Genomic DNA, 22,162 nt, shown 5'->3' with positions numbered 1-22,162 from the left:
ATTGTAGTACTAGCTTGGCTTATTACTCCTCATATCCAAATTTATCTTAGCCCCTTCTTACCCATTACCTCACATATCCATATTTACCTCGGCATGTGTCATGGTCATTTGTTTGGTTGGAATGCATATGTACTGTTGTAGAGATTATTTTCATATTAGACTGCAGGCATGTTTTCATAGGTCGTAGTTAGGTGAGTGTCATTACAAAATTTACTTCTTTCTATCTTTTACATATATTCACCTGTGCTTATGTGTGATATGAGCGACCCGTGAGAGTCCATAATGATAAGTCTCTATAGTTGACGGTTCAGCAAGTTTTTAACGACTACATAACTCGTTTGCATGATTCACATTGCTAATTGATTGTTGATTTATAGCATTAAATTGGTTTAGGCTTTACTTGCTGCATTTCGCTCTGAGATTGAACTCGTTCCATTAGGTTCTAAAATCGAGTCTAGTTCTTGCTTGGGGACAAGCAAGGGTTTGGTTTGGGGAAGTTTGATGCGTGTCTAATATATGATGTTTTGCACCTCATTTCACACGCATTTCAGAGCTCAATTGAGTAGTTTATGCTACTATTTCCCTTGTTTCGTGTATTTATTCCTTTTCGTGTGATTTTGTAGGAATGTGAAGAATTCAGTGGAAAATGGACCAAATCTGTCCCGGAGCACTTAGCATAGGATTGGACATAAGGAAAATGCTCGAGGAACAAGGTTGGCACGCATTTCGAAGCTTGAAAGACAAATTTGGAAGCGAACTATCAGCTACATCAGTCGACCGACCGTGCCCTATGGTCGGTCGACCGCATAAGTTACAGCGCCAGATTCAAAATGTGAACAGTAGCATTGCTGAGCCCGATAGTTGGTCGATCGACCATAGCATGTGGTCGTCATTGCTAGTGTAGATATCCTGAAACCGTCATTAACGTTTTATGCAATTTAATTATTCTTCTAGTTTAATTATGAATTCTATTCCTTTAATCGCAAATTACATTGTTGTTATCGTTGTTAGTATGTGTAGCTAAATCATCCTTGCTAGGATGTAGGCGAGCTATTAGCGTAGATGGCATTAGAATAGGTTACCCTCGGATTAGGGCTTGGTCGACCGACTGGCTTATCTGGTCGGTCGACTGAGTCGGTTGGTCGATCGACTGGGGTAGCTGGTCGATCGACCACCTTCGTGTCTGATTTTCTTCGTTTGACTCGTTAAGTGCAATATCTATCAATGAGACCTAGCGGAGACTTGTTAGATGCTTAGCTTTGACCAACCCGTAGATCGAAAGATAGGGAAGGACTTAGATTAACGAACTAAGACGGCTAAATTGCTAGATCGAAAGATAATGTAATTTAGGCATTAGGATCACTAGTCAAGAACGAAAGTTAGTATTAGTGACACCTAGGGACTAATAGCATAGACCGAGAGGGGCTATTAGTTGACTTGGACTGAGAGGACTTGTCATACCCATCACCCACGACTGTATTTCGAGACTTACCTAGACTTATGTGTCATCGTAGCTATAGTGACCCGATCATCCTAGTTCCTTTCTATTATTTGTTTACATCATCTTATTATTTGCTTGTTTTTATTTGCTTATTTATTTCATTTACATTTAGACTTAGATAAAATCCAAACCCCCTCAAATTGCTACCCTAAGACTAGAATATTAAATAATAGAAATTCCCCCGCCTCTCTGTGGTTCGATCCTGTTACCACTAACTTCTGTTAGTTTTAATAGGTATTATAAATATTATTTTTGGTGCACACAACGACAAGCATCACCCTTCTATGTTAACCTGCAATTTTTTTTTTCAACTTTCCTCAGGGAAACTTAAATCCATCAGACAAGACCACCCCTGAACTCAATCTTTTTACTTCCATAGTTGAATTAGAGGATACAACAAATAAAACCCCACATTTTATGCTCCTGTGGGAATCTAGGCGAGAATGTGAACGCCATAACTGTCGAACTTACACATGAGGCTCATTACTCATACATTACCCACATTCTACAATCCACAAATTATTCAATATGCAAAATCTAAACTATTGCAGCTCAAATGGGACAATGCCAAGACTTTCGTAAACGTAGCAGAGAGATCCTTAAGCATTCAGAAGCACAATGCACATACTCTTCAAGCTAAAAGACCCTTTAAATTGGTCAGAAATGTCCAAAAACAAGCAGCAAAATATGAAACTCTCCTTATCCAATCGCTAATTGTGAGAGCATAAATTAAAACAATGAGTTAAATCACTTTAATCCCACAAATCCCTGCATTCAACAAAAGTTAAGTTCCACTTAAAGTCAATTACTTTATCTCCAAATATGTACACCCATGAAAATGGCACCTTGTACTCCCTCCGTCTCAATCATTTATGTACCTTAAATTAAAATACACAATAATAACATATTACAAGTTAAAACATTCATTACTCAATAATCAATCTTTAAAATCGGAAATTAAGGCGAAAATGGTTGCCTAGGACCTGATGATTTTCCGCGTTTTGGAGAAGATGAGAATAGAAGAATATCTATGGTGTATTGGTGTTTGAAGAAGAAAGTGAAATAAGGTGTTTATCTAAAGTAGACGAGAATAGGAGAGGAAAGAAAAAGCAATCGGTTCAACAGGTTGCATGTTCACCTAGTTAGGGATAATTCACGTGGTGTCCCTGAGGTTTGGCTTAATTCACGTGGTACCCCTGCCTTTAAGAATGTGCACATAGTGCCCCTGAACTTTCAGTTTAGTGCACCATCTACCCTTATTTGTTTTTCTGTTATAACGGCGTTAAGTTCCCTGCCTTTCCCCTCATAGCATTACCTTTCCCTCTTATTTCCCCCATAAACTAATAAACTAAATACAACTCTACCACTTCCACATAAAGACAAAACAAAACTACAATGATTATTGAATCCATTCCAAATCGCCCCTGAAGAACAATTAAATCGTCTTCGTTGTCAATTAAATCGCCCTTCTGCGTCTTCGTTGAAAGTGTTGTGTTCATTAATTAGGTCAATTAAATCGCCCTTGGTGGACGATATTGAGGTTGTCAATTGGTATTGGGTTTCGGTACCACATTCGAATCATGGGTTGGGTTGTTTGATGGTGGTTGCGTATATGGGTTCGCCTGAACTGGGGACGGTTGAAATACGAAGCCATGGTGGTCACAGCTTGGTTGTGCGAGTCTGTGGCGACGGAGAACAGTGGTGCAACCTTATTTTTTGTGGCTCGTTTAAGGTTGCTTCATGGAATGGGCGATGGCAGAATTAATTCACAATCCGATTTGTGGGAAACCCCTTATTCATTTGAGCCTGAGAGATTTATGGGTTCTGAATTTGATGCCAGAGATCATGATTTTGAGCTTATTCCCTTTGATGCTAGCAGCACTAATTCATGGTTTCCACTGAAAATCGAGAAGGAGAATAAATTAGAGGGGCATCATTATATTACTTAAAGAAAACACCTTCTCAGCTGATGTGGCCGCATGAGAATTCAGAAAACTCATTTTGAATGCCTCTTGTTAATTGGACACAATCGTTTATTCACTTATACAATTTGATAGTTTAGTAGAAAAAACAGGGGCAAAATAGTGAATAACTTCTATCATTAATGTTGTACAACTGTAAAACGAAACCACCATTCCCTATTCCAATGGATAGTTTGTGTTAATTAAAATAATACTCCGTACAATACCTCCCCAACTACTTTACCATTATTATCAATAGCATGGTAAATTGGCAATAATTCATCTGCTCAAATTCTCAAAACAACCGCCAATGGATTTCTATTGAAAAGACATTCAAAAATATAAAATACACAACACCCTTTAATACACATCGTCATCCCCAATGGATTTCTATTGGAAAGAAATTCAAAAAAATGCAGAAAAGCTATACCACGCAACCACGGGAATGGTGGTTCACGGGTGGCTGACGGTACGACGTGGTCAACGACTCTTTGAAGGGCGACTGTCAGTTGGCATGAGAGGAAATACTACCGTAACGCCATTTTTAACCGTCTTAAAATCACTACACCACTTCCTCTGATTCCGATTCGCTTCCATCATACCACCGCCACTGCCAACTACAAACGTTGCAGTAGAATCGCCTCAATTAAATCGAAAACTCGCTGAATAGAGTTGACCTCGCCGACAATTTCTGTGATAAATTTAACTGGAACTTCTAAACAATGGCATGTACAACGGTGTTTAACGAGTGTTTAACGGTGGTGATGGCTTAATCGACGGTTAATACGGTGGTAAATCGGTGTGGGGCGAGAGTGATTTCGGTAGCTCTGAAATTAGTGCTTGATCAAAGCCATTGTTTCATAGCCTTCCAATATCAATTATCAAGCATTTAAGCACTAATTCCAGAGCATGGATGAAGAATTTTGAGGGATCTATTAGGCATGGATGTATATTGTATAGTCGAGTTTAGGAGTTCGTTTTTGTTATTAGCATAGGGTGATCCAACGGTTTTAAAATCAGAATAAACTTGGCACGGTATTAAGAAAAAAAATTACATTGAAAAATATAAAATATTTCAGAAGAATAATTTGATTTTCGTTGGATTTATGCTAAAATAAAAAAAATGTGGGCTTTAATTTCATTCACTTTTTGTCAAAACATATGAGATTTAGAGCAACCTCAAATTCTAAATCACCACTTTTATCCTTTTTAATAGGAAAAATTACAAATGACCACCACGTATTTGCGTATTTTTACAATTACCATCACGTATTTGCGTTTTTACAAATAACACCCAACTTTCACCGTATATTCCCCAATCACCACCGTATTTTTACGTCGAGCATCGTTTTTCTTATTTTCTGACTTGTCAAGTGACTATTTATGCAAAATTCCCAAATTACCCTCATTACCATTTGTACATTCTTATCGATTTCCCAAATCCCCCAAATTCATTCCTAAACCTAAATCCCGAAATCCAATACTTTAATCCCCAAATCAATTGATCAATTTCTCTGCAACCTAAATCTCTTACTTCCCCCAATTTATTCAACCATGAGTGAAACTCTCGTTGAATTCCAATAACGGGTCGGGTTCATTTCTAGATTCTGGTGAAGTTTCAGCTTGTTCTTCAGGTTGGAAAAACGGGTACTTAGTTTTTATGCCACGGGTTTTCATCTGGTCCATTACTGATGCTTTCACATGCCCTGGTGTGCAATGATATCGTGTACTTGAATGCAGCCAGAAGTTTCGGGTCAAATAACGACAATGAATCCATATCAGGCCGCCTGAATAACATGGCATCGATTTTCGACAATGGCCCTCCTTTAAATAATCAACTTTCTTAGAAGAGTTTGTTTTTCAGTCTCATTTGGTGTACAAAATTAGCCTTCCCGTAGATGTATATCATGATCTTCTTGTTCTTCCTTGTCATCTTTAATGTCCCTCACGACCTCCTGAACATCGATATATCCCGGTTACTCAAGTTTCATGGAGGGATGAATTGGTGTGTTTTAGGATTTGAACGAATGTGGATTTTTATCTAAAATTATCAACAATACCATCGAAGTTACTTACTTAAAGAATTCGATCTGGGTTTAGGGATTTTTATTCATGGTCGAATGAATTAGGGGAAGTAAGGGTTGAGAGAAATTGATTGATTGATCTGGGATTAATGGATTTGGGGATTTAGGGTTTAGGTATAAATTAGGGGATTAGTCGTGTTATTTGGGTAAATGGCAGTAAGGATTGGTGTAACTAAACAAGGGTAATTTGGTAATTTTGCATAAATCGTTACTTAATAAGTCGAGAAATAAGAAAAATAATGCCCGGGGTTAAAATACGGTGGTAATTGGGGAACAAACGGTGAAAGTTGGGTGTTATTTGTAAAAACGCAAATACGTGGTGGTAAGTTGTAAAAATACGCAAATACGTGGTGGTTATTTGTAATTTTTCCTTTTTAATATGTCAAATTATTTACAAAAATGATTTTGTTTTTGGTTTGATTATGGATTTCTGAAATTTGTGAGATTGGTACCCATATCTGCTATGATATCCAACATTTCGTATATTGATATCCGAACCCTATAGTCTTGCGGACATGATTCGAATTGATTTGGAATTTTGAATGATATTCTGGTTGGATCATATAATGCAACCAACTGCAAAGTGATGTCGAAATTATGGCGGACAGAAGGAGCGAAGACACCTGGCGAGAACGGCGGAGGTCACTTGTGGTTAATATGGCGGCTACAATGAGCTCGGTCTGCGTTATGGTGGCCTGAGTCGATGCTTGTGGTGTTGTGGTTTCGGGTTCTGAGCAAGAGCTGTGGTGGCTTGAGTAGTTGTCGGAGATTGCAGCTGCAAAGTGATGTCGAAATTTAGCCATGAAAGCTGCTCGTTGTTGGCTGCTACTCGTGGTAGAGCGAGAATGATGGCGAGCTTGGTTGAAGTGCCGTGTCGAGGCTGTTGTAGTATTTAATGGAGGAGGTAATGTCGAGTTATGTGAAGGTGCTGCAATTGAGGTGATGAATTGATTGATAATGGAGGTGATAGGTTGTTGCCGTTGGTGTAAATATATTCTAATGCTCGTTTCCTGGTGAGACAAAGTGCAACGGAGTCGGGGTTTAAGTTGTTGTGCTGCTGAGCCATAATAAATAAGGTTGCATTTTTTTATATTAGAAGGAGATTGATAAAGAAAAGAAGCATGGAAAGAGGGAGGCGAAGTTGATTTGTTGAGGAAGGTGAAGTGTGATTGAAGAAGACAGTGAAGATATGGTTGTATAAAATGAAATATGAGGCCAAAACTAACGTCGTTATAACAGGAAAAAAAAAGGGGGGGGGGGGGGGAGGTAGATGGTGCACTAAACTGAAAGTTCAGGGGCACCATGTGCACATTCTTAAAGGCAGAGGTACACTACTACAAATACAGGCTATAACAACGGTCAAAAACCGTTGTTATATAAAAAAGCGGACGTTGTTAAAGCGTCCGTTGTAAAAGGTTTTAACAACGGTTGGTTTTCTTACGGAAACCGTTGTTAAAAATATTAACAACGGTTTTAAGTATAAAAACCCGTTGTGGAAAGTGTGACTCAATTTTGGGGGGAAAGTTATAACAACGAGTTTTAATATACAAAACCGTTGTTATAACTAAAGACAACGGGTTGTTTGTAAATAACCGTTGTTGTTTGTTCTTAAAAAATAAAAATAAAAATTAAATTAAATATTACTAGATGCATATGCATAATTACGGCCCGTTATAATTCCGATGCATGCATTATTACTGACATCACTGTGCATATGAACGGACAATATGGAATGAGAAGGGTTAGTAATAAGATTTGAAGCAGCATTGAGAGATATGATGATGATTATGCATGGCACAACTTCCTAACATATATATTAATTAAAAAACAACTCAACCCACACATTGCTTAGTATAAATACATTGCATTATCTCAACTAACATTTCCATTATCTCAATATATACATCTCCAAACCCTAACTTCTAAAACAAACTCCAAATAAATAACCCTACTTAATCTTTCAAAACAAACTCCAAACTCCAACAAAATGAATAATTTCATCCTTAAGACTCTTACTATGATCGAGAACAACAACAGTTTCATCCGCCGGTTGCTCCATATTGAGGAAAGTTTCAAGAGCTACCTTGCGGATGCTCGATCCAGATCTTGAAGGACGCCAAAGAAGATGGCTTGATGAGCGAGAACGATTGCGGCTATATGACGATATAGCAATCTGCAAACGGAACCTCCAAATAGCCAAGGAGGAGAGGACGGATATGATAGAGGAGAATAAGATCCTCTATGAAAATATAAGAATTGCATTTTCATTAATGTAATTTTTTTTTAATTTATGTATTTATAAATATATATATATATATATATATATATATATATATATATATATATATATATATATATATAATTATGTTTATCTTGCTTCTTCATCTTGCTTCTTCATTGTTTTACTAACTAATTATGCGAACAATACTTAAACAAATAACATAATGGTCGATAAAAACACATACATGCAAAAGAAATAATTAGAAAAAGAAAATAATGACGATGAAACTAACAGTGACGGCGAGATTTACCTGATAAATACAGAACGTAAGAGACGATGAAATCAACAGTGACGGCGAGAAGATAAAGCGGCGATGAGAAAGAGAGAAAGAGACGATGAGAAAGTGTGTGTTTTGTGTTTGTGTTTGTCTGCTGTGTTTGTCTTTGTGTATTAAGGGTTGTGTTTTGTGGCTGCAGCAGACTTGTGTTTGTGTGGTTTATAGTATGGAAGGTATTGACAACGGTTATTAAACAACAACCGTTGTCAAATATGTTTTAACAACGGTTGTAAAAAACACCCGTTGTCAAATATGTTTTAACAACGGGTTACAAAAGTAACCGTTGTGATTACTTTTCACTAACTTTGCGCCAAATTATTAACAACGGTTGTGCATGTGTGACCCGTTGTTAAAACTAATAACAACGATTTTTATAACCATACCCGTTGTATTTAAGTTTAGTAAAATTCGCGCCATACATTCTACAACGTCTATTGTGATTTTCGTTAATAATAGTTGTTAAAAGGGCGTTGTAGTTGCCTGGATTTGTAGTAGTGGTACCACGTGAATTAAGCCAAACCTCAGGAGCACCACGTGAATTATCCCCCTATTTTAATATAAGAAGAGGGGTATAAAAGTTTGGTATATTGGTAGTTAAAATAGAGTTTGGAGTATTTTGAGAAGCACCCCAATAATTTGGAGTATTCTCATTAAATAATCCTTAATAAAACTATGTCTCCATTAAACAAATCTGTAATATAATTAATCAGATGAATATAATTAACATCTAAAAGGCAATATAATAATCAATAACAGTAAGTCTCTCTTAAAACTCGCATAATTTAACAAGATAAAAAGAAAAAAAAATCACAAATTAAAGTACTATGACTTTACAAATATATGCGTAAATAAAATAATTTTACAAAAGTTTCATCTAAACTCTACGAGTACTAATGAATTAGCCTTACACCTTCACCCAAAACGCTATATATTTGAGATTTACTTTTATTATCACTCTACCTTACCACCCGTGCAGTGCACGGGTTCAAAAACTAGTTAATAAATCATTTAATTACTATTTCTTTTGGTATAATAAGAAAGATTGTTTTTAAGTTTAAATGAGAGTAGTACGTCAGTGCGGGAACTCGGTCTTTGTGAAATAAAATACAATGGTGAGTACTTCGTAGTAGTGTGAAGAACGAAAAGAAAATGAGGCGTTTGTAAGGATAACTGATTTCTTATAAAAATGAACCGTATCGAAGTGCGATACCGTCTTACTCTAAGATTTATTTTCGAGTTCTTATCTAATAATAATAATAAAATCCGACAAAAGTAATAATTTATGATGTTCGGTATTGTTCAAGTCACCAAGTGTTATCCTTAGGCAATTTAATATTAGCGAATTTGTACCATACAGATAAACATATTAAGTATATATATTTAGCATCAATTGTTGAACACTACCTTATAAATACACTATTTTGCATATTACTACCTGTTATTCAATTTTTTGTGAAACACTCCCTTAAAAATATGTTTTTATGTTAAACACTACCAAAATGCAATTTCAGGCAAAAAAAAGTCAAAAACCGGCATTGACCAACGGAGGCACGTGATTAAAATATTTTTTTCGTAAACCTAGCTGATTTCTCTCTACTTTTGTCCACCCGAATTAATTTTCCCTCCAAATTTCTTATCCATTATAAATCTCTCACTATCTCTCCTCGTAGTTAACTCCTCTTATTTGCCTCTCTTATTACTCAAATTCTACTTTCTCTAATGACTTTCGCAATCTATTTCCGCAGGGACATGTGATTGTTCACACTCAATGGAAGTTGAGCACTGCTTAAGCTGAACCATTTGTCAGAAGTACACACACTGCCGTCTCCGCCTCAAGTTCAACAACCATTTGTTCCCTTTTTAATTGTCCATGTTTTATTATATATTTTTTTTTGTTAGGTAAGAAAACTAGGTTGATCCTCTTGGGTAGGATCAATCTATCTTATCCTTTCGAATAAGGGAGATAAGTTGAAGCCACTGGCTATCAAACCACCTCGAAAGAGTTGGACATGAATGTCCAATAGAAGCCATGAAGTCAACAACTTTGTTGGCTTCACGAAAGCAATGTTTAATTATCACTTCATTGAAAATTAAAGTCTAATTTCACATCCTTGATAATACTAGAAATTTCCTAAGGAATTTGCCAAGTACCTCGAATTGAGTTAATAACACATAAATCATCTCCCTCCACAATTAACTTTGAGATTCCTAAGTATTTAGCTGCTAAAATACCTTCTTTTAAAGCGAGAGCTTCCGCAACAAGGATACTATTGGATCCGCACATTTTTGCTCCCAACAAACTGACTTTACCATTGTGATCTCTGATAGAATATCCTAAAGCAGCTTTATTACCTTCTATTCTCGATCCGTCAAAATTTAGCTTTAGGAAACCGTTTCTAGGTTTTTCCCACCAAATTTCTTCCTTACTAGAGTTGTTTCTAGCTGACTCTTCTATCTGAGGATTGTTGAGATCCTTAAATCTAGTCACATTCCAGGTCTTAGTGCTATTATTACATAAAGTAATAAGTTTGTTGATACTTAAATTAACATTATTAAAGATAATATCGTTTCTATGAAACCATGCATTCCACCAAATAAAAATAATCTTAATGAAATCGTCTTTTGGAATTAAATCTTTGAGATAATTAAGTTTCGTTAGATCCATGTTTTATTATATACTCCCTCCTATTCAGCCTATACTTCCCCTTTCATTATAATACTCCTCACATATATTAGAGAAAGGGGAACTATAGGCTGAATAGGATTGAGTAAGATTTTGGAAAGTGAAATTTGACTAATAAGAGAGATAAAGAAGAGGGGTAATTAATAGGAGATAAAGAGTGAGAAATTTATAATGAGTAAGAAATTTGGAGGGGAAAATAAAAAGAGGGCAAAAAAGTAGACGGAAATTAGTTAGGTTTGAAAAACTGAATTTTAATCACGTGCCTGCGGTGGTTAATGCCAGATTTTGACTTTTTTTGGCTTGAAATAACTTTTTGATAGTGTTTAACATCAAAACATATTTTTAAGGGAGTGTTTGACAAAAAAAATTGAATAAAAGGTAGCAGTATGTAAAAAAAATGTATTTATAAGGTAGTGTTCAATAATTGATCCATATATTTATGATGATTTGATACTCGGAATTTTTTTTAAATGATAACTAAAAACTTTGAAATTTCCACCCATTAGGGAAGTGCCATACTATTCCCTCTAACTCCGCCACCGTCGTGTAGCATTCATTTTACAAATTTAGTAAATAAATGTATTTTCTAAAAAGTAAAAACAATCTCATGAAATTTCACGGTTGTTACATTAGTTGATATTGAAGTTATTGGAAAGAATTCTTAGTTGTGGTTTGACCTATTTGGGTATATTGGTTTATTTTGGAATTGGTTTTATGGTGATGGTAGAGAGGGGTCGTGTCTGTGGGGACTATATCAGGCCTATATCAGAATATCTTGGGGATCCATACTTATTAGAGGTGGTGTCTCGTCATTTTCCTCCTCCGTAGGGTTGGCCCTCGTGAGGGGTGTTCACACTCGGGATTTATGGGCAGTTTAGCACATAGTTTGGAGCAGGCTTGTCAATCCGACAACGTGAAAATCTCACCTCCAGAATTCACTCCACCGTCCTCAGCAAAATCCATATTTATAATATATTTACAATAGTAAATATGACAAATTTCTTCAATACATTAAATGTATACACAGTATATTATATTTTACGGAGTATATACTTAATATATGGTATCCTATAAATGAAAAAACACGTAACATTTAATTCTCAAACTTTCGCTCAATATTATATCTTTCACTTTCAAAATTTCTATGAACTATTTTACATTTAGCTCACCAAACAATAAAAAAGGTGAGAAAATGCCGGAACTAGGATGACGTATCTATCCCATGGAAGTACGCACTAGTTGACATTTGACTACAAACTTCATGGCAAATCAAAAGTCTGCGGGCAAACTCAATAAATACTTCTACTTCCTACGTAAAATAAATGAAAAACATGTTAATTAGTCAACAAATTAACAATGTTGATAAAAGTAGACCGTCAAACTTTTTAGTCACCAACCTATCACTTTCCTCTATTATACAGTAATTTATTAGCATGACGCCATTGCTTTTGTAATACACACGGTTTAATGTATTTGGCACATTTCTCAGATTGCATTACTTTTTGTGTTGGACCGTCCAAACATAACTTTTAGAATGCCTATTTAAACCTCCTTTCTTCCTCTAATTTTACACACAACTTATTTTCAAATTCTCTCAAATTAAAACAATTGAAAATTACTACGTTAATTCTTTTCTGAAAATGGCAATCCAAGTTGGAAGTAAGATTGTTGGAACACCTGATCTTTTTTCTCCTTTTAAGATGGGCAAATTCGACCTTTCTCATAGGTATGAGTTAGTTTTATTCGGTAATAGTTAATTTATAATCAAATATACACATATAATTAGGAAGATAAAATAGTACTCACTATAATTTGAGATATAAGAAAATAAGAAATTCCATATGTTAGGACACTTTTTCATTCATAAGTTCTACAACAAAATATAAATTTAAATAATGGTATCAAGTTTTTCATATTTAAATTATGTGATAGTTTAAAAATTAATTTTACGCTTAAACGATTCTGGTTCCGCCATTGTACATACAGGATAGTATTGGCACCTTTGACAAGATGTAGGGCAATAGATGAGATACCAAATGAAGCTCTACTCAAGTACTACACTCAACGTTCAACTCCTGGTGGCTTCCTCATTACTGAAGGCTCCCTCATTTCCCAAACTGCCTCTGGGTATGTACTCTTCTTTTGCTCAATTCATACGAAAATCGTCACACTAACTTTTGGTTGAGATGATTTCTTGACACTTCTTACGTGTGCCCTCCTCCGTCCGTCCTATATATACAACATAATCTAGTATTCCTTTTGAGTCTACTAGTCGACGTAGTTGTTGTTTCTTTATGGTAATCAAGTCGACGAAACACTAACTTAATTTTATTGATGGTGATACGTTCAGATTTCCACATTGTGCGGGTATATACAAAGATGAACATGTGGAAGAATGGAAAAAAGTGGTTGACGCCGTCCATGATAAGGGTGCTATCATTTTCTGTCAATTGTGGCACGTTGGTCGTGTCTCTCATAATGGTATATATATACTATATATCTTTATCTACTTTTTTATTCCACTTCTTATAAAAACATGTTTTAATTCATAACAATTTTACTACTTCGTCTAAGACAGTTTAACATAAGACCATCTTTCAGAAGGCATTCAAACTTTCAATATATGGTCATTTGTTGAACACGACCTTACGGTTTTATTCCTCTTCATAAAAACATGTTTTTCTTATAAAACCGTTTTTACTTTAACATTTCTACGGGTTGGGTCTGTTGACTTCAAATCCTGACTTCGTCACTATGGGTAGAGTATCAACCAGAAGGAGGTGCACCAATATCGTCAACAAACAAACCAGTTTCCGACAAATGGAGTTTACTGAAGCCGGACGATTCACACGCTCATTGCTCAGTTCCTCGAGCGTTGACCATTCCTCAAATCTATGAAGTGGTCAATGACTATCGCCAGGCTGCTCTCAATGCCATGCGTGCTGGTTTCGATGGTGTGGAGATCCATGGAGCACACGGATACTTAATCGACCAATTCACAAAACAAGCAATCAACGACAGAACAGACGAATACGGAGGCTCACTCGAAAACAGACTCAGGTTCCTACTCCAAGTAGTCCAAGCAGTAGCACAAGCCGTAGGCCCAGCCCACGTAGGCGTCCGAATCTCACCAGCAATAGACCATTTTGACGCCTCTGATCCAGACCCACTGGCCCTCGGGTTAGGTGTCGTTGAAAGACTAAACAACCTCCAAGCCGAGCTCAACTCAAGGCTAGCATACCTCCATGTGACCCAGCCGCGGTTCACAGCGCAAGGAACCCTGGCTAAGCCTGCAGAAGAAGCATTGGCTGATTCTCAGTTGTTGCTGAAAATAAGACAGGCTTATGATGGCACGTTTGTTAGTAGCGGCGGGTACACGAAGGAGCTTGGGATGGAGGATGTGGCTCAGGGGAATGCTGATTTAGTGGCTTATGGAAGATTGTTTATATCTAATCCAGATTTAGTAGAGAGGTTTAGGAGTAATGCTGAATTGAATAAGTATGATAGGTCTACTTTTTATACGCATGATCCTGTTGTGGGTTATACTGATTATCCCTTTTTGGGTCAGGAAGTTGGTTCTACTCAGTAGGAGTTTATGGTTTAAGAATAAATTAGGATCATGGTCAAGTGAATTTTTTCATGTGTCATTGGATTCTTAATAGTCATTGGAATTTGAGTTTGTGTTTTACAAATAAATATAAATTTGGCTTAATTGTTAATTCACATGTATGGGGAATATTTTAGTGGTTCAATGGAATTTCGTTCCCTACAAATTAAATCCTAGGGTTTGGGTTTATTCTATGTTTGATGTGGTTGCACTATATTCAGAACAGTTCATAGTCAAGGATTGAAAAAGAAAATAAAAAAGCGTGGACGGCAGGATTCGAACCTGCGCGGGCAAAGCCCACATGATTTCTAGTCATGCCCGATAACCACTCCGGCACGTCCACTTGATGTTATTAACAGGCTAACATAGTATACAAATTATTTAATTATTTGTGATCCACAAAGCGACATCAGTTTTAGCTTCTTGAACATATTTAGCTTTCCATTGAAGTTGAGCTAATTCTCACATATTTTATCAACCCTACTCTCTCTAACTAAATCTAAATTCTCATCTCCATAAATCGGTTTTGGTAATGGGTAACCCAAAATTTCATTTTAGAACCTTTAGATTTGAGATTTTGTCATAGAATACTTAGATTGTTGTTGTTATTAGCAGTATCGAACGTAGCTACTTTTATAGAGATTTAAATTAACTTTAGAGGTCCTTATGACTCACTGTGAAAAAGATTGATTTAAAAAGTTTACTGTTTATGATTTTGATTTGTATTTTTTCGATTATTATTGATATTCGTTTGTCAAGATGGAATATTGGATCACATGAATCAAAGTCGTTTGTGTCTTAGTAACCGGATAGTGACGTTTCAAAAGAGAATTTGTGAAAACACTACGCTTAGCATAAAAGAACGAATGTTTTTTACCAGGCTCTATTATTGATTTTAGTTATATTTTTTTTTTTTTTTTGGCAGCCGTAAAGAAAAGTTTTACAGCTTTATGGCTTGTCTAGCCAAGTCATGCGCAATACTATTAAGATTTCTAGGAATAAAACTGAAACATAAACAATGAAAAGAGCTTGCGAGTTTATGCATGTCCTCCAAGATGCCTGCAATCAGATGATCGACTTTATCGATTCCTGCCATCGCATTAATAAGTTGTAGGCAATCAGACGATATATCCATATGCAACCATCCCTCAGATCTAGCCCACAAAAGCACATCCCTAACACCCAAAGCCTCTGCCTGCAAAGCTGATTCAGCTTTAGTTTTCACCTGTCGTCGCATACGTTCTTGCCCCTGCCCATCATAAGCCACCCATTCAAACGCTGCCACATAATTCCGTTCCCATCCGGCGTCCACTTTCACCCTGATGACATTACACCGATCCGGACATCCAATCAGCTGGACAGGATGCCCGGTCCGTATATCCATCCTTCGTTGATCCAGGAGCTCTTCCACACCCCCTTCTAATCTTTTTATCATACCCTTTCCCTCAAGTTGATCCTTTAAAATGCCTACCTTATCCTTAATCGATCCAAACAAAAAATCAGCAAGTACATGAGGATTCTTAGTCATTCCATCAAACTTGACCTTATTACGAATAGTCCATAATCCCCATAAAATTGCGATGAAGTTTATGAGTCTTAACTGCCCTTCATCCTGCTTCCAAAGATACCGAATCCAATCAATTAGCCAATCAGCCATAAAAACCGACTCCGCACCACCCACTCTAATACCAAGCGAAGATCCCGCCCAGATCCTAGCGGACACCTCACAATCTCTAAACAGGTGCTCTAGAGTTTCCATACAACAGTGATTCTCTCCACACAAGCTACACAGTACATCAACCGCCAGTTGTCTGCGATGAAACTCTTTTCCAACGGAGAGTGTGTTCGTAATGATCCTCCATACCAGTATTTTCCAGGAGTTTGGGACCTGAAGCGTCCATAGTTGTTTTCGACAGAAGGCCCTTTCCCGCTCACCGATCCTAGTTTGATCTCTAACTGTACCCTTCTTATTCATATACTCATCAAAAATCAATCCATAGCCACTCTTGGCCGTGAACACCCCGTCCTTTGTAAAAGGCCAAAAGATCACATCGGATACGTTCATATCCCGCACCCTGGTTGCCAGAATCCTTGCCGCGTACTCCTCTCTGGTCAAAGCCCGGATGAAGAGCTCATTCCACTCACCATTAGGGAGCAAAAGATCTCTCACTTGCAGATTCGCCAAGTGCATATCCCTATCCCCCAACCACTGGTCCCTTGGTTCCGGGCATGCACCCCCCACCCATCGTGTTACCCATATATTCAGTCTTGAATCGCGACCCGGCTTCCATCCGAAGTAATCCTTAATTGCCTGAAATCCATGAATAATGCTACGGACCCCCCACGAGCAGTTGGTTACCTTTTTTGATAATCTAGTAGGATCGACCATATCATCACCGAACACTTTCTGTCTAAAAATCCTACTAAATAGGGAGTTTTCTCCCGAAACCAGCTGCCACCCATGCTTTGCCAAAAGCGCTTGATTTAGGCATTCGATATTGCGAATCCCAAGTCCTCCCTTCCCTTTTGGAAGACTTAAGAAGTTCTTACTACACCAGTGAACAGTCGTTCCCAACTTACATCCCGTCCACCAAAATTGTGTCAAAAGAGAATTAATCTTTTTTGCTACACTTACCGGTATTTTGAAAACCGATAGAAAGTAATTGGAGAGATTGGAAAGGACAGACGAAATTAGAGTTAACCGCCCCGCTGGTGATAGAAAAATACCGTTCCATGATGAGATCCGCTTCGTAATCTGGTCCACTAAGGATTGAAAAATACCCTTCTTCGACTCCTGAAACTCTGCCGGTATTCCGAGATATTTCCCAATACCTCTATTAGATCTAACGTTGAAAACCTTAAGGATTTGTTGTGCTTCGCAAGGGTAGTATTCGGGCTGAAAATGAGACCCGATTTCGTCGGGTTTAAAATTTGGCCGGACGCCTCACAGTAACAATCTATGATGCTCTTGAGATGATAAGCTGTTTCGCCTTTATCCTTGAAGAAGAAAACCGCATCATCAGCAAAAAATAAATGTGTCATTGGTCGTACCCCTCTGCATAACTTAAAACCCTCCAGCCGGCCTGAATCCTGAGCCTGATCAATATTTGCCGAAAGGACCTCCATACAAAGTAAAAAGAGATACGGAGACAGAGGATCCCCCTGTCTCAGGCCGCACTGTGGTCGAAACTGCGGTAATGGTTTCCCATTATAAAGGATTTCATAGCTTACAGAGTTGACACAGTTCATAATAAATTGTACCAGCTTCAAAGGAAAACCAAATTTTACCAATGTCATTTCCAAAAAAATCCCATTTTATCCGGTCATACGCTTTGCTCATATCTGCTTTAAAAGCACATCGTCCATGTACTCCCTTCCTGTGTCCGCGTGATATGATGTATTGCCTCATGAGCCAAAAGAATATTGTCACTGATACTTCGACCCGGAAGGAAAGCATTTTGTGACTCACTGACAAGTGAACCCATCACCTTTGCAAGCCTGTTCGCTATACATTTAGTCACAACACGCATGATCACATTACAAAGACTAATGGGTCGGTAGTCTGAGACACTCTCCGGGGCCTCAGTCTTTGGTATAAGCGTAATAAAAGTCCTATTAAGCTCTTTCAAAACCCTCCCCGAATTTAGAATGGAAAGAACTCTAGTAGTGAAATCATGCTTAACCAGAGACCAACATTTTTGGTAGAAACACGCAGGAATACATCCGGGCCTGGAGCTTTAAGGGCCCCCATTTGAAAGACAGCAGTACGTACCTCTTTAGCCGTAAAAAGTCTACTCAACCGGTCCGCCTCATCATGAGCCACCCGACTCTGCACATGACCTAGGATAGAATCAATTCCCGTTGTATCCCTTGAGGCCCCACCATTTATGGAAGACTGATACAAATCCATGTAGAATCGCTGAAATTCACGACCCACTAACTCATCATCGTATCTCCACTGTCCATCTTCCCCTTTTAACCCATGAATAAGATTTCGCCCCGCCCTACCTTTGACCCAATTGAAAAAGAATTTTGTACACGTATCCCCTTCCACCGTCCATTTGACCTTTGCTCGCTGTTTCCAATATACCGCTGCAGCTGCGGCAAAAATTCGAAACTCCTCATGCACTCGAGTGTACTCTTCATCACCCCCCCCCCCTCTTACAAGTTGTGTTGATCCCCTGCTCTAGCTTCCAATCAAACTCATCCCACTTGTCCTGCCACTCTGCCTTTTTATCCAAAGTCCATTTTTTAACACTGCCCCTCACTCTAGTCAGTTTCCTAGCCACACGATAAGTCGGCGATCCAGAATCCACAGCAGTCCAAGCAATACGAACCCGCTCCAAACAATCCTCAAAACCCAAAGCCCAGGCATCAAGCTTAAAGGGTCTGCTACCTTTGGTATTAATTAGATTTAAGTCCACCTCAATAGGAGCATGATCCGAAATTTGTATAGGGTAGTGTTTAATGCCCGTATCCGGAAAAAGAGACAACCAATCCTTGGATCCCAAGGCTTTGTCCAGCCTTTCATACACCCTCTTATCTCCCTTCCTATTATTGCACCATGTAAACCTCGGTCCCTTGAACGGAATATCCACAAGCTCATTCCGTATTGTCCATAAATTAAAATCCTCCGCACCCGCAATCGGTCTTTGACTAGTACTTAATTTATCACATACCCAACTTGATTAAAATCCCCTATTATTAGGAAAGGGAGGTGACAAGTGACCAACCATTGCTCCAAGTCCTCAAAAACCGATGCCCTCAAACTAACACTCGGGGCACCATAAAAAAGAACAAGATACCATAACCGTCCATTATATTTTTCGACTAAGAGGATAATATAATTATTACAAGCCTTAACAAGTGACATTTTTGACTCCTTCCTCCATCCTACCCATAGACCACCCGCTGCCCCAACAACGTCAACACCAAAAGCCCTCACAAAACCTAGACTTCTAAACATAGATAAAATTCGGCTTGTACTACATTTAGTTTCGAGTAAAAAAACAAAATCATAAAACTTACTACCTAATAACGCTCTTAACTTCGGAATTGTAGGGGAGAGCGTGTTATTAAGGCCCCTACAATTCCATACAAGTCCCATCATGGTGAGTGAGGAGGTTGTGAAGGCCCAACCTCCGCAAAGCCATCCCAATCATTCGCCCTACCATTGACAGAAGGGTTCGAAGAGTCACTCGAATCCACCATAACGACATCCGCCACATTGATCTTGAAACCCCATTGCTATTGTGGGAGTTCACCCCCTGCAACTCCTTGCTCCCAACGTCCTTTCTTGGCCAGCCTGTGAAGATAAGCCTTCGCATTTTCCAGAGACTTTCGTGCATCCCCAGGAATGATATAATCACCTGCCTCCGTGCAACATTTCCGCTTCCTTGCAGACATATTTCCTCCCCGTAAGTATCCTCGGATCGAATAGTGGTACACATCACCAGATCCAAGAAAAGAAAACCGTCGAGTTACGCCCACAGGGATAGATGCAATTTGTTTTGCCTTGGCCCCAACTTCAGAATATCAAAGAACTTGAGCCCTTTGTTTCTAATCGCTTTCTCCCTTTGATCCGCTCACCTCATCCTCATAGGCCTCCTCAGTATCGCTTTTTCAAGAGGGACAAGATTAGATGTCCCCTCATAAAGCTCCTTGCCCTTCCTAGTGATAACATCTGAAGCAAGAGATGCTAGTTGTTGTGTCCCCCTATCAGCACCAGTGATCAGTAAATCGCCATTAGAGCCTTGTTGATCTGACTCTGTTTCATTATCAGCAAAATCATCTCTCCCTACTTGCACAGCATCCTGAACCTCAGCAGAATCATCAGACGAGATAATAATGACCTCCTCCTCCCTGATACTTAGTGAATCCCGTGAAGAAACATCCTCAAACTCATCTCATTCCTTGTTGAACAGGCCCCCGATATCTGCAGAAGCTTCATCATCAAAGATCATCAGCCATATTCGCGTCCTCGGGGTTAACCATATTGACCCCCTCCTCGTCCACCGCCTCGATGACGACCCCCTCACCTCCCTTAACTCCTCTCCTCCCCTGTTCTCATTTGCGGGTCTTGAGCCTTGCCCCACCTCTCTCTGGTAGTATGCCACTCGGGATAGTGATACCGTTAGGAATACCCCCATAGGTGGTTCAAAGGTCCGTTATACCCCTTTGTTCTTCCTCTATTCTTGCCCAATCCACATCCCCTTCAATTTCGCAAAGAATGGCCTCTTGCCTCCTTTGATCTCTCACAACCAAGCCACTCGTGGCAATCATGTTTTGAATAAATGACATAAGGATCCTCAGCCTGAATTTGATTAAGGACCCCTTGTTGAAGCAGGTTAGGAGTCTTCTGCGCCTCTAACTCCTCCCCTGCACTGTGGAAGATCTCAACGTTCATAACATCTTCATCAAGCCAACCCCCAGCACCTGGAATACCCCCACCAACAGGGCCCTGAGACTCTCCAAAACCTGCATCCCCCTGTAAGATAGCTTCATGTGCCTCAACCATAACAGCATCCCCATTATTTCCCACTCCAGTAATAGCCCCATTATTAGATGCCCCATTGTGATTAGCATCCCTATCCTGACTATCAAAACCATCCCCTCTTGACCTTATACCTCTCTCCCTATGACCTCCCTCTCCCACACCACCCTGAAAAACCACGGGCCCTACAAAGGGCTATGCAGTAACAGCAAAAGTCATTCCAGGGAGCACCCTACCCCCTGGGGTAATTCCTAAATCAAAATCCACCCCCCTCTCTAGTGATTCCCACCTTCTCCTCCTTCTATTCCTACCCGTGTCAGAACTCAATTTGACCCTGGAAGACAAAAACTTTGTAGTGGATGGTGTTGCTCTAAGATCCAGGTTAAACATCGTGTGATTGCTATTGGCCTGATACACCGGAAAACCTTTTGCTATTGATCTATCCAACATACCATTGATACTTGACACTTCTGTCATCAGTGACTCCCTACATTGAACCCCTTTATGACCAATCTTACCGCACCTGATACGGTATTTGAAAACTTCCTCGTATTTGAACTGGACCCACGTAAGATACCCCCCTCCATAGCTAAGAAAAAGCCAGGCATTAGAGGCTCACTCAACCTTAGATAAACTTTCAACTTCAGGTAATCATTCTCAGGAACAATATGAAAAGGTTCTACTTGATAATGGTGACTAAGGAGCTTACCCGCTATGTTTGCAACATCCATAGTCAGGTACTCAAATGGGAGACCACAAACCCGTACTCCCACCTCCACATAAGGGAACCTGACAGTGCGTGGGATAGTGTCAGGGAACCATTTGGAAAACACCATTACTGCCCCATCAATAGTTGCTGAAGTTCTCTGCAGTAGAGCCTCCATATCCTCCCCAGCAGAGCAATGAAACACATACACCTCCCCTATACGAAAGACTGTAATAGCACCATTCGTCGTCCATTTACGCCTAAGGACCTCATTGATCAGCTGTGGTTCAAAGACCCGGTAATCCACCAGGAAACCCAAAACACACCTGCTCCAAAAATCCCTGGACTTACCCAACTCAGAGGGATCAATGTTGATGACCCCCCCTGACCTTGGGTATCTCCAGATGTTAACATGAAAAGGATTGGCCGGCTGAAACTCATTGATATGCTGATGATCCTCAGTGCCCATCCCCCTAGCATCAGAATTGTTACTCCTAGGATTACCTCCAACCTCCATACTCGGCTTTGGTGAAGGAGTGAAGTAAAAGTTGCAAGGATTCGAGTAAGAA

The 22,162-nt window shown here is 38.9% G+C and overlaps 2 protein-coding genes and 1 non-coding gene across 3 annotated transcripts; 1 reads left to right on the top strand and 2 right to left on the bottom strand.

Moving 5' to 3' along the window:
- Nucleotides 1-12,356: 12,356 nt before the first annotated feature.
- Nucleotides 12,357-14,506, top strand: LOC141597154 (artemisinic aldehyde Delta(11(13)) reductase-like). The gene is made up of 4 exons (XM_074417508.1): nucleotides 12,357-12,513; nucleotides 12,774-12,914; nucleotides 13,138-13,268; nucleotides 13,550-14,506. The coding sequence occupies exons 1-4, from the start codon at nucleotides 12,428-12,430 to the stop codon at nucleotides 14,374-14,376; spliced, it is 1,185 nt and encodes a 394-aa protein (XP_074273609.1). The 5' UTR covers nucleotides 12,357-12,427; the 3' UTR covers nucleotides 14,377-14,506.
- Nucleotides 14,507-14,655: 149 nt separating this feature from the next.
- TRNAS-AGA (transfer RNA serine (anticodon AGA)) lies at nucleotides 14,656-14,737 on the bottom strand. The gene has a single exon. It is a non-coding gene; the product is annotated as a tRNA-Ser (tRNA).
- A 597-nt stretch (nucleotides 14,738-15,334) lies between these two features.
- LOC141595608 (uncharacterized) lies at nucleotides 15,335-21,364 on the bottom strand. Its single transcript, XM_074415571.1, has 8 exons — nucleotides 21,199-21,364; nucleotides 20,636-21,072; nucleotides 19,984-20,207; nucleotides 18,560-18,945; nucleotides 18,167-18,402; nucleotides 17,799-18,071; nucleotides 17,227-17,658; nucleotides 15,335-16,705 (listed from the first exon to the last, which is right to left on the bottom strand). Exons 1-8 carry the CDS (start codon nucleotides 21,362-21,364, stop codon nucleotides 15,335-15,337), a joined length of 3,525 nt encoding a protein of 1,174 aa, XP_074271672.1.
- Between the last annotated feature and the right edge of the window lie 798 nt (nucleotides 21,365-22,162).

Source organism: Silene latifolia, chromosome 8 (assembly GCF_048544455.1).
Source record: "Silene latifolia isolate original U9 population chromosome 8, ASM4854445v1, whole genome shotgun sequence".
In the NCBI taxonomy this organism is placed as follows: Eukaryota; Viridiplantae; Streptophyta; class Magnoliopsida; order Caryophyllales; family Caryophyllaceae; genus Silene; species Silene latifolia.
The sequence above is the reverse complement of the archived record's forward strand: the minus strand, read 5'-3'. Positions and strand labels throughout refer to the sequence as shown.